At 33.3% G+C, this 14926-nt stretch overlaps 1 protein-coding gene across 1 annotated transcript; it reads left to right on the top strand.

Annotated features, from left to right (window-relative positions):
• The first annotated feature begins 3026 nt into the window (after window positions 1–3026).
• Window positions 3027–14720, top strand: LOC127702572 (uncharacterized). The gene is made up of 2 exons (XM_052206825.1): window positions 3027–3115; window positions 13510–14720. Exon 2 carries the CDS (start codon window positions 13581–13583, stop codon window positions 14706–14708), a length of 1128 nt encoding a protein of 375 aa, XP_052062785.1. The 5' UTR covers window positions 3027–3115; window positions 13510–13580; the 3' UTR covers window positions 14709–14720.
• Window positions 14721–14926: the final 206 nt, after the last annotated feature.

Raw genomic sequence — 14926 nt, 5'->3', positions numbered from 1 at the left:
TACTTTTTGTCATTTCGGGTCCTTTACTTTGGCTACTATAAATTATGGGTTTGCTCATTGTTGAAGACCGTCAGGTGAACTATAAATTAACTATCATCTACGTCATTTGGTCTCTGGTGGCTAGGTGTATCATTGGAAATAATACCACATTGCTTTGATTTTGTATATAAAGTAATAATAACAAGTCCTTTGTGGAACTTTGCTGACCGCAGGACCATATGTAGACATCATGGCAACGTTTACTCATCCTGCACTATATCAAGCGTATATATACAATATATGTACAATGTCGGAAAATATGAAATGTATTCGTATATACCGTCGAGCTTAAGTAACAAGACAAAAAGCAAGGTCTGATTACCTTTTCTTCTGTTTCCCCGTGCGCTTGTTTCATTTTTTTTAAAATATACCTATATACATTAACTTATCACAAGGTACTCATTAATCGTTTTTCACTCCGTCTCGAACTTTCGCTATTAATTTACTCTGCTTTTGTCTACAAACGTCTAAGACAAGTGAAGTTGCCGTTTTAAGGCCCATATTGGGTGGAGGAAATAACACAATCGACACAACTATGATATATAAAATCATAGAATCGACCAAAGATTATATTCCATATTCATGAAGCGATGTAAGGATAAAGCATCTCTAAAAAATCAGATTCATGTTTCTCCTTATAAAAAATCTACTAATATTGCATCAATCATTTAGCACAAACGTGAGATATCAAGAATTCTCTAGGTAACCTATTGTTGTAACTGGCTTCTGTTTACCTTTGCACGTGCGTCCCTCCCTGGAGATATGATTTTTCAACTGATTCGTTATGTTCTTAAATAATTTATCATTCAAATTACATTGTACATATCTATAAATGTAATATATATTAACATTTAGTTAATGATTGGATTGCTAATGAATTCTAGAACCCCAGGGAATGACTGCATGGGCATCTCTCCGGTCTAGAGAGAAAAAAATTCAGAGAGAGCGTCCGTTTGACTGTTTAATGTTAAAGATACACAGCCACGTCCGGTTAAAATGCGATGAATCCTACGTTCCTTCGTGTGTGGGCGTTTTTCAATAAAAACGAGAATTCTTGTCCCAGCCACTTTTAAAAAAATGTTTTTTGTCTTAACAAGTAATTTTTTGTGCAGTCAGTACATTTAATTACATTTAACATTTTTAAGCAAAGAAACATACTATTTTTAGAGGGATTAATAAGATATTCATTCCTGAATGGTTAAAAATAACCAAAATGGCATGTCCCTAAGTCTCCAACTCAACATTCAAACTCTAAAATATTGTAAAAAAAGGTAGAAATTAATGTTAATTTTACTTCATATAGGTTCTATAACTATTCAAAAGTATGTTTAGAGCCAACATATTTTAATAAACAGTTTTTGACAAATGATTTTTAATTTTAGCAGGTGTGTCCCTGACAAAATGTTCACTACGAAACGAAGTCATTGAATTTGGCATATTAACAGTTTTATATAATCAATGTTTGCAAGAAATGGACTGGATATAAACATTAGGGTCTTACAAAAGAAGTGATGCTTTTATAAGGGCAGTTAAATTGTTGGCAAAAAAAATTGAGCACATCAAATGGACCAGAGTGATACCGTATATTTTCTAATGTCCACTACGAAACGAGTCAAATCTCCTTCAGTATCTGGTTTTAAAATTATGAAAAAATATCAGTGTACAGCTTAGTGTGTGATTTGATGAATAGAATCATTTTTGTAACTATTGCAATATAGGGGTTGTGGGAAAAAAATAAAACATGTGAATATGTTCACTACGTAACGGTCAACTATGAAACAAGTTTGAGAGAAAAACGTTTCGTAGTGGACTCTACCACTATCATGCAGTCGTTTTTTTCACTTTTTTTTAATTATATTCGTGCAAAACAAATGACAAGGGTTAGTTTCGTGTAATTTTCAATATGTTTTTATCAACATAGAATAGGGTTGATGTCAGCTACAAAACTTTTTGTCCACTACGAAACGGTTTTTGTCAACTACGAAACTCATCAAAATGTAGTCTACGTAACATGAGTTGTACCTTCATATGTGAAGTACTGTCTAATCTTTATCAATAAAAAATGGTTCTCCAATTCAGAAAAAAATGAGATCTTTCTAGTATATAAAAGAAAACAAACTAGAATGTCAATAGGAGACATTAAAATGCCATAAAAAGTGGGTTTAGAAACAGTTTCGTAGTGGACAAATGTCAACTACGAAACAGTACATAAATTATGAAAAAATATCATCTTGAAGAGTATTTAAGATTGCACTTTTCATTTACAAACAGGTCTATAATAGAGGTATTCAAAATAACTCTTGAAATAAAATTTTAGACAAGTTGATTTTTCCATTTTTTTAGGTCTGAAATTCGCACTTTTATTGAAAAACGCCCGTGTGTGTCATGCACTCTGTACTTTGAGAAAGAACCATGGCTTTAAATCGTCGAGGAATTCATACTCTTCTCCTCCTTCTTCTTCTTCTAACGTACCGGGCACAGATGTTACTATGTCGCGTGTACGTGGAATATAATTTCTATTTACAATTGGAAATATACAAATATCCAACATAATCCAATTTAATCAACGATGGTTCCAATTCCCCGTTTCATAATATAAAGAGCTATAGGCAATTTCATTGTTCGTATCCTAAATTGAAAATAACATCACGTCGTTGGTTGAATTTCTATTGTTTTATTGTATTAAAGAGTTCTACCAGCGACATTTAATGCAGTCTCTGGTTTTACAGCTCATTTCATAAACAGAGACAAAAAGGCAAGCTTAAAACCTTTTATACTTTGTCTCAAGTGCCCCGTTAGTACGGAAATGAGAAAAGAGAAGAATAAATGAATTAAAAAAACAAATGAGGTATCCAGCTATTACCCCCAATCTAAATATAGACTATTTCTAAGTTATCAGTTTATTTTTTTAAATTTGCGGTAAGGGTTCAAAACCTTGCAACATATTTTAGCAAGTTTTAAAAGATAAATCGTCGTATCATCCCCATTCTATTACCGCCCCAAGATTTTTTCAATGCACACGTTTCGTTGTGTATACTTTTATGATTATATCGACACACAATCAGCTAAAATTCAGGTAATATACATGATGTTACTGTCTCACTCAAATGATTTGGTACTTACACGTAATTGAGGGTTTCAATATGGGGGTATACAGAAAGATTATTAAAGGAGTAGGCCAAGTAAGACCCCTTTTTGGCCCCAATATATAGCAGTTTTACAAAATTGTGAAAATGTAAATTTTTAGCTATTTATTGGAAAGAAGAATACTTCTGTTACATAAAATGCACTGTTTTTGACAATACAATGCACATGTATCGGGTACTAGCATCATTAAGTCATGCTAAATTTATACTGAATTTTAGCATTTTGGTTAATTTTAAGACAGTTTCCGTCTGAAATGGAAGTGGCCGCATTTGTGTTTATTCTTAATATTTAAATGTAAGTTGTATTTGATGATAATACATAACATATATAAAGGTTGAGAATGAACACGGATGCAGCACTTTTATTTTTGACAAAAACCATCTGAAAAGTGACATTATGGCATATTTGATAGATTTTTAGGCAGTTAAGCTGCCTTATGCAAGCACCCTAGATTTTTGTTCTACCCAATAAATGCTGAAATACGTGCCATTGTCATTATCTAGCTGGCTATTATGTTATTTATAACCATGATAACTAATTCAACATTTTTTTAATACTTTTATTTCTGGAATACAAAAATATGACCAGAAAAACCTTAAATGATCGTCGAACTACCCAAAACTTTTAAAGTTGCACATAGGAAGTAGTGCTATGATAGAGCAGTGTTACCGCCTGCCCTAAATAGAAGGGAGGCCCGCCCTTGATGCCCTTACCCCCGCCCTTCTGCCCTCCAAAGTAAAAGAATGCACCCCTGTGCCTTTTCAAAAAATAAAATTTCAAAATTTCATGCCTACCGGCGTTTCCGGTAAAATTGTTACCTGATTGTGTAACACTAATTAACTGACAATGGGATTAAGTTAAATACCTAGTGCTTTGGCAGTTTTATCACCTTTGTTAATGATTGTTTACTGCTAATTAGTGGATTTAAGATAATTGAACAAATACTAGATATTTAATACAGAATGAAATGTCCACATGTTATCCATTTGTAATGTTTATGTACAGCATGTACACCTGAAAAAAATTATTTCAGTAGGCATAACATAAAAAATAAAATCTTAAACAATTTGAAAGGCATACATAGTTTTGACTTAATTGGTAAAAAATGTTTTGTTTCATAACCATGAGTATGAAATTTAAAGAGGAATCAAAGAAATTTGTATCTTGAACATAACAAGATTCACTTCCTGTTTTTAATACTTCTTGTATTTCATAATCCTCCTGACATAGGAGCACTCAACAAATTTATTTTTAACAATGATGGAGAAAAAAGAAACTGTTTATACCTTCTGCAATATATTATTGCATCAATATAAAATATGATCATCTCCTGTCTCACCTGTTATATTTATAAAACTCCTTACTGAGGAGCACTTTGGTGTGCACTTAAAAATACTTTTTTGTAACAATTCAAATGATAATAAATAACTCTCAATAACATATATACTATATGTTTGAACAAGTAATTTAAATGTAGATAATTTAATTACATTCAACATTCAATTTTGCATGTATAACTCCATCTTTCAAAACTTCTTGTTTATTTTGGTATAAGTTATAAAACATTGAAATTTCTGATGATTATTTTCCATACCAAATGTACAAGTTTGTTTAGATTAACATCAAAATGATATGCTTTGCTTCATGGTATGATAATTTGATGAAAAAAAATTCTTACTGGAACCAACATCAAGAATACATTAATTTCTGAATATGGTTTAAATACAACTAATGTTCTCCAGCTGAGCCTAGCAATATTCAAGGTAATTTATACACTGTCCAACATTGCCCTTAAAATCTGGGTTATAACGCTAAAGTGCCCTTTCAGACAACTAGCACCCTTCTGCCCTGAGATTCAAGCTGGAACACTGTAGAGGAAATAAAGTTATATAAGTGGGAGGTAATTTTTAAATATCTTGCCAAATAAGGTTTTTGTTATTTTATGAATGAAACAAGGTCATGAAACAGATGCGGAAATGGACGTTGATGGGATGTTTTAAGTAATGTGGACAACTCGTCCCCGAGACAAGTCGGACCAAATCCACTCAAACCGTCTAAGAAGACAACTTTGACCGTTTGTCAGATTTACTTAGGGTTTCATTAAATATTAGACTAACATGTCTAGCGGAGCCATTAATCTTTTTTTTGTGCATTGGGGTCTATTTAGGGGTATTTGGAGGGGCCTGAAGAAGGGAGGGGTTTACTATAGAACCCTATGGGATTTTATTTTTTTAAATTTTCAAATGACTATTTCTCGAAAGCAGTAAGTGATAGACACATGCAATCTTCAGTAATGAGAACAGGACAATAAAAAAAATCAACCAAAATATAGGGTGAGTCCCTGAGGGTCATCCCAACCCCCTTCAATTTGAAAATGTACTTTTATCTTGTATGGGACAATATAAAAAATCAAATGAAATATATGGGGAGTTCCTTGGGTCACCCCACCCCCTCCTGTTTGAGAACTTGGAAATGGTTGAGATCCCCACCCCTAAACCATATATATCATGTATATTCATGTATGGAACAATAAAACAAATCAAATGAAATATAGGGTGAGTCCCTGGGGGTCATCCCAACCCCCTTCAATTTGAAAATGTACTTTTATCTTGTAAACTGTTGCGATCCCCACTCCTAAACAATATATATACTTGTACATGTTGTATGGGACAATAAAAGAAATCAAATGAAAATAATTTGGGGGAGTCCCCAGTGTCGCTCCACCCCCTCCTGTTTGAGAACTTGGAAATGGTCGAGATCCCCACCCCTAAACCATATATATTCATGTATGGGACAATAAAACAAATCAAATGAAATATAGGGGAGTCCCTGGGGTCACCCCACCCCCTCCTGTTTGAGAACTTGTAAACGGTCAAGATCCCCACCCCTAAACCATATATATTCATGTATGGGACAATATAACAAATCAAATGAAATATATGGGGAGTCCCTGGTGTCACCCCAACCCCTCCTGTTTGAGAACTTGGAAATGGTTGAGATCCCCACCCCTAAACCATATACATTCGTGTATGGGACAATAAAACAAATCAAATGAAATATAGGGGCAGTCCCTGGGGACACCCCACCCCTCCTGTTTGAGAACTTGTAAACAGTCCAGATCCCCACCCCTACACCATATATATTTATGTATGGGACAATATAAAAAATCAAATGAAATATATGGGGAGTTCCTTGGGTCACCCCACCCCCTCCTGTTTGAGAACTTGGAAATGGTCGAGATCCCCATCCCTAAACCATATATATCATGTATATTCATGTATGGGACAATAAAACAAATCAAATGAAATATAGGGTGAGTCCCTGTGGGTCATCCCAACCCCCTTCAATTTGAAAATGTACTTTTATCTTGTAAACTGTTGCAATCCTAAACAATATATATACTTGTACATGTTGTATGGGACAATAAAAGAAATCAAATGAAAATAATTTGGGGGAGTCCCCAGTGTCGCTCCACCCCCTCCTGTTTGAGAACTTGGAAATGGTCGAGATCCCCACCCCTAAACCATATATATTCATGTATGGGACAATAAAACAAATCAAATGAAATATAGGGGAGTCCCTGGGGTCACCCCACCCCCTCCTGTTTGAGAACTTGTAAACGGTCAAGATCCTCACCATTAAACCATATATATTCATGTATGGGACAATATAACAAATCAAATGAAATATATGGGGAGTCCCTGGTGTCACCCCAACCCCTCCTGTTTGAGAACTTGGAAATGGTTGAGATCCCCACCCCTAAACCATATACATTCGTGTATGGGACAATAAAACAAATCAAATGAAATATAGGGAGAATCCCTGGGGACACCCCACCCCTCCTGTTTGAGAACTTGTAAACAGTCAAGATCCCCACCCCTAAACCATATATATTCATGTATGGGACAATATAAAAAATCAAATGAAATATATGGGGAGTTCCTTGGGTCACCCCAACCCCTCCTGTTTGAGAACTTGGAAATGGTCGAGATCCCCACCCCTAAACCATATATATTCATGTATGGAACAATATAACAAATCAAATGAAATATTTGGGGAGTCCCTGGGGTCACACCATCCCCTCCTGTTTGAGAGCTTGGAAATGGTTGAGATCCCCACCCCTAAACCATATATATGTTTTCATGTATGGGACAATATAACAAATCAATTGAAATATAGGGGGAGTCCCTGGGGTCACCCCACCCTCTCCTGTTTGAGAACTTGTAAATGGTCGAGATACCCACACCTAAACCATATTTATTCCTGTTCATCATTTCAAAAAGATTTGAATGACATACCAGGGTCAATCTCCTAGGTGTCACATATGCATATCACTTTACTAGACCAAACCAATATGAACTGGACTTTGCCCAATGTCAGGAGACCATGGGAATGACGAATTATGGGGGCTTTGTTTGGGAGACTTCGTAACGGCATCCTGTTACAATTATTTCTTGTTTATTATAAAATTTTATTGATGCAAAAAATGAGTCTAGGTAGGTTAATTGAATTTACTTTAATTATTTATTAAATTATTTCTGGGCCTATAATAATTTTCATTTATGGCTCATTTTTAAGAAAACATATAAATCTTCCAAGCAGTGAAAAGCCCGAGAATGTTTGACCAACTGTTTTATAATCATCTGTCATTTTATTCCAAACTTGGTATGGAGTAACATCATGCACTTGGGGGTGAAGATGGGGGTCATTTACATTGATATATGAGTTGATTTTGAAAACCTTGATGAAATATTAATTAATTTGCCTTAATAATCAATTCATTTAATGAACATAAATGTACAATATACGAATATTTAATGTTTGTTCTTTCAAATCTTAAAAAAAATTGAAGCAACACTGCCACAGTTTTCATAATTACGTTTGCCTTGGTTTTTGGTTAACTGCCTACAGCGCTTACAGTGCTTTGATTCATATTTAAGCTTGAATTTGAGCGTCTTTAATGACTAAATCAGTTCAAATCTTTCACATAAACTAATTGAATCGACTGAAGTAGACACTTAAGTGTTTAAAAAGTGTCCAAAATCTTTCATCAGATGAACCTGAATTTTGAGGCCAAAATCGGCCCTTACCGGACCTACTCCTTTAAAGTTTGAAAACATTAAAGTACATCTGTGTACATGAAGTCAGCTTAAAGACATAATCTGCAAACAATCCTAAATCACCTGAAAAAGCAAAAAATGCTGACAAAACTCTTTTTCTTCTGTTAAAGAAAACCACCAACATACTGATAAAATTATAATGGAAATGATGTTTACTTTCTGGCGCATGCCTAGAAAATGTTTCCATATATTAATTATATCAGTTTATAAGATATTGTCAAAATATAGATTAGGCCATGCTTAAAAGATTGTTGGTTTATTGCCTTAAGGATGTTCGCTCCTTTTGTTTTTGAATTTTTGCCAGATATTCGGAATCCTCTGGTTTTATCCATGAAGTGCCATTAAAAATTTTCCCCACTCACCCCTACTTTTCTTTCCATAATTTGATTACATAAAGTTTAAAATGTCATCTTTGAAAATCTTATAAAATCCTTGTTATTTTTTCATCGTTTTTGAAAGAAAAAAGGTGCTTATGTTAAATTTATGAAAAATCTAGAGAGAATTATTTCCCGCCAAATTTTTAATGGCTTTTATCTCGAAAAAAAACAAGCACACCGACCCTTAATTTTTTTCTGCTTTTTTAGTTTATTTATTTACTATCAATTTAAACAGTCTTTTAAAAAGCTTGTTATTTTTGAAACAGAGTAGCGAACATCCTTAACCTGTTGGGTCTGTTTTTGCCCTTCGGGTCATTGTTTTTTAACAGATGAACATGATGAAATGGGAAGTTATTTTTCTGAAAATTTTAACAGATTCTGAAAGGCTAATAAGTCTTCTATTCAATTCTTACCTGTGTTGGGTGTACAGAATGGTACTGCAGGCGTAATCAACACTGGTTTGAGATGAGATAGTTCATCAAAATTTTCCCAAATAGAGATAATAGGGCTTGATAAGGGACTCTAAGGGCGGCCAAATCAGAAAATCGCTCCAGACACAGAATCCCTAAAAGGGTACATCATGCATACCTTGCATCCAGTCTTGTTAATTTTTCTAGCCATCTTATGTTTTCATTTGTCATTACATTTGTATATATATGTCATTATGTGCATTTACAAATGTGACTTAAATAGTAATTTTAACGATGAATGAAAAATATAAAAAAAGCTACATATATACAGTCAAGGGTATAACTCTATAGGGTTATAAGGGAAAAAAAAACATACATTTGTTATTGTGGACTAAAAAATCAAAGAACTGTGATAACATATGTATGTTACATGTTTCAAAGGGCCAATATACATCATTTGTTTTGTTAAAATGTATACAAGTTCTATTGATATTACTATTGTCTTTATGTATGCTAAACTATAAAAAGATATAACAGTTCATAGTTTGCCGATCATGTATAGTTCACCTATGTTATTACAGAAAAAATATGCCTGTAATAACTAAAGGGTGTTATAACATGTATAACATTGCTGCCTCTTTACATCACTTCAAAGCCTTTGCTCAGACATATATTGTAAGAAATGATGATCAGAGCATGTAATGAGGATTATGCGCAAGCTTCCCAGTAATTCCCAAGTGTCTCGTATAATAAGTTAATAACATGCCTTTAATAACTAAGCCTTATTATTACAGCTAAGTTTATCCCTTAAAAGCCTTGTCTCATTGATTTACCATGGTTGATAAAAAATGTATTAATTTAATTCGAAAATTAGTTATCAAGGCTATGTATTTAGTTTCTGCACAAAGTTTCAAGAATTCCCAAGTGCCCACTAAAAATTAAAATATTTATGATTTATTTAACAAATAACAAACATATGTTAGTACAGATTTAGAAAATGTAAGGAATAAAGAGTAGACAACTCATGAAAGTATCTGTAATAACACATGCAAGATATTTTCTCTAATAACCCTATAGAGTTATATCCCTGACTGATATACATTGCTTCCTATTCATTATGACGAATTACAGTGAATAATAAGCATATATTATGTGAAATACAATTGAAAACATGTTGCAAGAAAACAACAGTTTACCTCCTGCAAAGTAGACCAGTCCAATGTCATGAATGTGAAAGCTGGGAAATTGGTTGCTCTTTTTGCCAGGTACCTGCTTTCAAGATTATATTCAAATGGACGAAAGAATTTCGTACAACTAATGAAACAAGAAAATTTCAAATTTTTTGTGGTCATCTTAGATTAATTTTTACTCAACATCATTAAATCTCATTTGGACAGTTCCATGGACCATATGAGGATGAAAACAGCCAATCCCTAAATGGTTCAAAATGAAATCTTACAGATTTATAACAAATTGGGAAAATGAATTTTATCGTAAAGGGCTATTAACATAGGTTTAGGTTTCATTAAATTATTTGTGTAATCATCATTTCCAGATCTGTTCGATTGTCTATTTTTAAAATTTTATTTTAAAGAACACAAATGCAACAAATTATTTTGAGTCAACAGATGATGTGTTATTTTTTCTGTTTATGTTTAAGTATGTTACAAAAAAGCACATTATTCATGTTATTTGAGGTAAATGCTACTATGCAGATATTTTTATTTACATTTTAGCTGGGACTATTATACTAAGTTAGTATAATAGTCCAGATTTAGAGATAATGAATTTGGTAGAGTAGGTGAAATAAAAAATAAAGTATGAAATTTCAATTTTTTTTTTATTTAAAAATATTGCAAATATTGGGTAGGCGGATCCGTTAACAAATGTAAAAACCCTAGCCTTATGAGGGTTTGATATGCCCTTTCTTTAATTGTTTGTGATCTAACTTTGGGATTTCTTCTGATGAGACTTAAGGAATATTACCTTTGGCTGCAATTTGTTCAATGGGGGTGTTCCATTTTAGGTCTGCTGAAATTGTGATACCTAAGTATTTTGTATACATGTATATGTTGTACTGATTCTATGCATATGGAGGTCAAGGGCATTATTTATACAAGTCATGTTTGTTTACTTAAAGATGTAAGTAATATTTATATCCTTGTAGAACATGTAGAAGTAAATTTGTACATATATGGATTTATTTTTATACGACCGCAAAAAAATTTTGCGGTCGTATATTGGTATGACGTTGGCATCGTCGACGTCGTCCGAAGACACATTGGTTTTCGCACTCTAACTTTAGTTTAAGTGAATGGATCTCTATGAAATTTTACTTTAAGGTTCAATACCACAAAAGGAAAGTTGGGATTGATTTTGGGGGTTATGGTACCAACAGTTAAGGAATTAGGGGCCAAAAAGGGGCCAAAAATAAGCATTTTTGTAACTTCCTGACATAACTTGTGTGTTAATGTATGGATCTCTCTGACATTATACCGCAAGGTTCCATATGACAAAGGGAAGGCTGGGATAGATTTTGGGGGTTATTGCCCTAAACGTTTAGGAATTAGGGGCCAAAAAACAAGCACTTTTCTAGTTTCCAGACAATAACTTATGTTCAAGTGTATGGATCTCTCTGAAATTGTACTGCAAGGTACCATACCACAAAGGGAAGGCTGGGATTGATTTTGGGGGTAATTGCCTCAAAATTTTAGGAATTAGGGGCCAAAAAGGGGCAAAAAACAAGCATTTTTCTAGTTTCAGGACAATAACTTGTGTGTCAGTGTATGGATCTATATGAAATTGTACTACAAGGTTCCATATCACAAAGGAAAAGCTGGGTTTGAGTTTGGGGGTAATTGCCCTAAACGTTTAGGAATTTGGTGCCGAAAAGGGGCCAAAAAACAAGCATTTTTCTAGTTTCCAGACAATAACTTGTGTTCAAGTGTATGGATATCTCTGAAATTGTACTGCAAGGTACCATACCACAAGGGGAAGGCTGGGATTTAGTTTGGGGGTGATGAATCATAAGGGGGTTAAAAAAATTGGCGGGGGGTTTCCTTTTTTTCCTATTTTTTTTCTTTAAAATTTTTCATTTTAAATTGGTTATTTCTGACTTATATATAAAAGCAAATAATAATGATATGGTTTGAATAGGTAAATTAAAAATTTTTAAGTTCTTAGACCACATTCATTCTGTGTCAGAAACCTATGCTGTGTCAAATATTGAATGACAATCCAAATTCAGTGCTGTATCAAGCTTGAATGTTGTGTCCATACTTGCCCCAACTGTTCAGGGTTCGACCTCTGCGGTCGTATCAAGCTGAGCATTTTATTCATTTTAAGATTTGAGTAATCTCCCCTTAATCTTCTCCACAGTAGCTTAGTAGGCACTATAGAAGAGTTCCAGGATAGTTGTTGTTCAATGCAAAGATTGAAAGATTGAAAGTCGTATCACATGATATTTGATATTTTTTATTTGCATGCCTTGTTTTTTACACAGGATAAACAAATGTAATGATTTTAATAGATTTTCAATTAAAAACTGAAACAGGCTGTCCTAGTTTGACCCCATCTCCCTGATGAAAACCTACCATAACGTGACATTGCCCATGATGTCATGTATGTTTTATTTTTTTTAATGCAGAGGATGTTGTGTTATTCCCATTGCTGCATAGATTTCTCATGTATTAATATGTGACTTTTGTGTCTTTTGTGTGTAAAATGAAATTCAAATATAATTACTGGGCCACCAATTGATTCCTTATCATGCTCTTTAGAGTTATTGTCCTAAATTGCTTATTTTTGACAAATTTAAATACTTTTATAATAAGCATGATAAGGAGTCATTGCATGATTGCCAATAAGACCTGGATTTAAGCAGCTGTAGGTCACCCTATTGCCTTCAACAATGAGCAGAACCAATATCAGATAGAAAGCAATAAAAGACCAGACATGACAAATTCTTAAACAGTTCTAACACTTTAAACAACATCTCAGTGTGAATACACAGCAGATATGATCAGCTGCACATCTACAAAAATGTAGATATGGTCATAAAGCAATCTATTGAATATTTATTCATGTGGCACATGTGTTATTGCCATATCATGATATATCTGTAAATAAATTATTTTGATATTTGATTTCTAAGTAAATATATCCATACAACATATTTATTCAGGCTCCTTGGAGCCTCTTGTTTCTAAATATGCACACTATAATACAGATGAGGTAAAATGGCAACATTGTGAACGTGATTTATTTCTCGCAGAAATTTGGAATGAGAGTGTTTTTGTTTAGAAAAATCCCAAGGTTACCCCTCACTTATAAAGAGCATAAGAATTGTTTTCAAATTAAATGATGACTTTGTTCATGTGCTTTATAAAAAATATTTACCTTTGCTTTTTTTTATAGGTATTAGTGACTGATATGGCATCAGGATAACATTGAACAGTAGAGACTCAAAAAGAAACTTTGAAGTTAACATGGCTGCCCCAGTACTTACCCCACAACAGCAGCAGGCAAGTTTAAGAGCAAATATGCCTAAACCTGGAAAATCAGGAAAGCCAGAAAAAGCAAAGAAAATTGTAATAAAACATGTTCTAATGAATCCTTATAGTAACACTACATGGCCTTCTTTAGAAAATGGAGTGGAAGGTTGTTTGTTAGAGAAATTAGCAACAAGTTTTGATAAATTTGCCTTGCCAAAGGAAAAAGCTGGATTGAAAAGAAAAAATCTGGTAAATGAAGAAGTTCAACAAACTAAAAAGAAACTTAGATCACAGGTTGTCTTTGGGGTAAACTGTGTTACAAAAGCGCTTGAGAAAGACCGCTTGCAACTAGTTATCACTTGTAAATCTGCTAATCCACCGATTCTTACTCAACATTTGATTGGTTTGTCTAAAACTAGAAAATGTGTAGCAGTTTGCATCAACAATCTAAGTAAAACTTTGTCCGATACAATAAATATTGGATCTGTTGCTATAGGGTTTTTAAAAACAGACGATGCTTGTGAAGCAGAACTGAACTTTAAAGAATTTATAGACTATGTGAAAAGTGTTGTTCCTAAATCCTGGACAGAAAACAAGAAGGATGAAAAAGTTATTAAAAAAGATGCTGGTTCAAAAGAAGGAAAGAAAATTGGTGAATCAAAGGGAGATAATAGAATTGAATTTATTTCAAAGGGAGATAATCCTATAAATATTGGATCTGGTTCCAAGACTGACAGTAGTAACCAAGAGAAAGAGGGAGATACAAATATTACAGACACATCATCATCATCATCATCAAACAAAATGAAACCAGTGTGTCAAATCATGGAAAAACCAGCTGTTACGAATTCTAGTGTTGATGATTATTCTAGATTTTATGTTTTTAAAAAGGATGTTAAGGCGAATACTCCATCTTTCGGTGAAGATTTTATATCATTTATGTCAGATTCTGATGTTGAAAGTAATTCTGAAGAAGATGAAGTTAGAAAGAAACCTAAAAAGTTTAAAAACATAGAAGCTGATGAATATACTGAAATTGATGTGAGAAGGATGAAACAAAATGAAAATAAAAAGAAAAGTAAGAAAAAAATAAAGAAAGCCCTGAAGAAGCAAAATAAATGATTTCTAAATTTGTGGATGAATTTTATTTTTTGTGTGTGGCAATATTGGTCATTTATCAAGTTTATTTTGGTTTGTGAGTCACTGTACCTGGTCTAATGTCCTCTCTTAATAGTCACCATCTTATGGTGTTTATATATCTCAACTTGTACAATTCGCTCGTGTATGTAACAACGTATTAGATTTTAGCGAGAGAAATTTATATATTACTGAAAAATTAT

Source organism: Mytilus californianus, unplaced genomic scaffold (genome assembly GCF_021869535.1).
Source record: "Mytilus californianus isolate M0D057914Y unplaced genomic scaffold, xbMytCali1.0.p SCAF_5, whole genome shotgun sequence".
NCBI lineage: Eukaryota > Metazoa > Mollusca > Bivalvia > Mytilida > Mytilidae > Mytilus > Mytilus californianus.
Note: the sequence above shows the minus strand (reverse complement) of the source record. Positions and strands in the feature narration are given on the sequence as shown.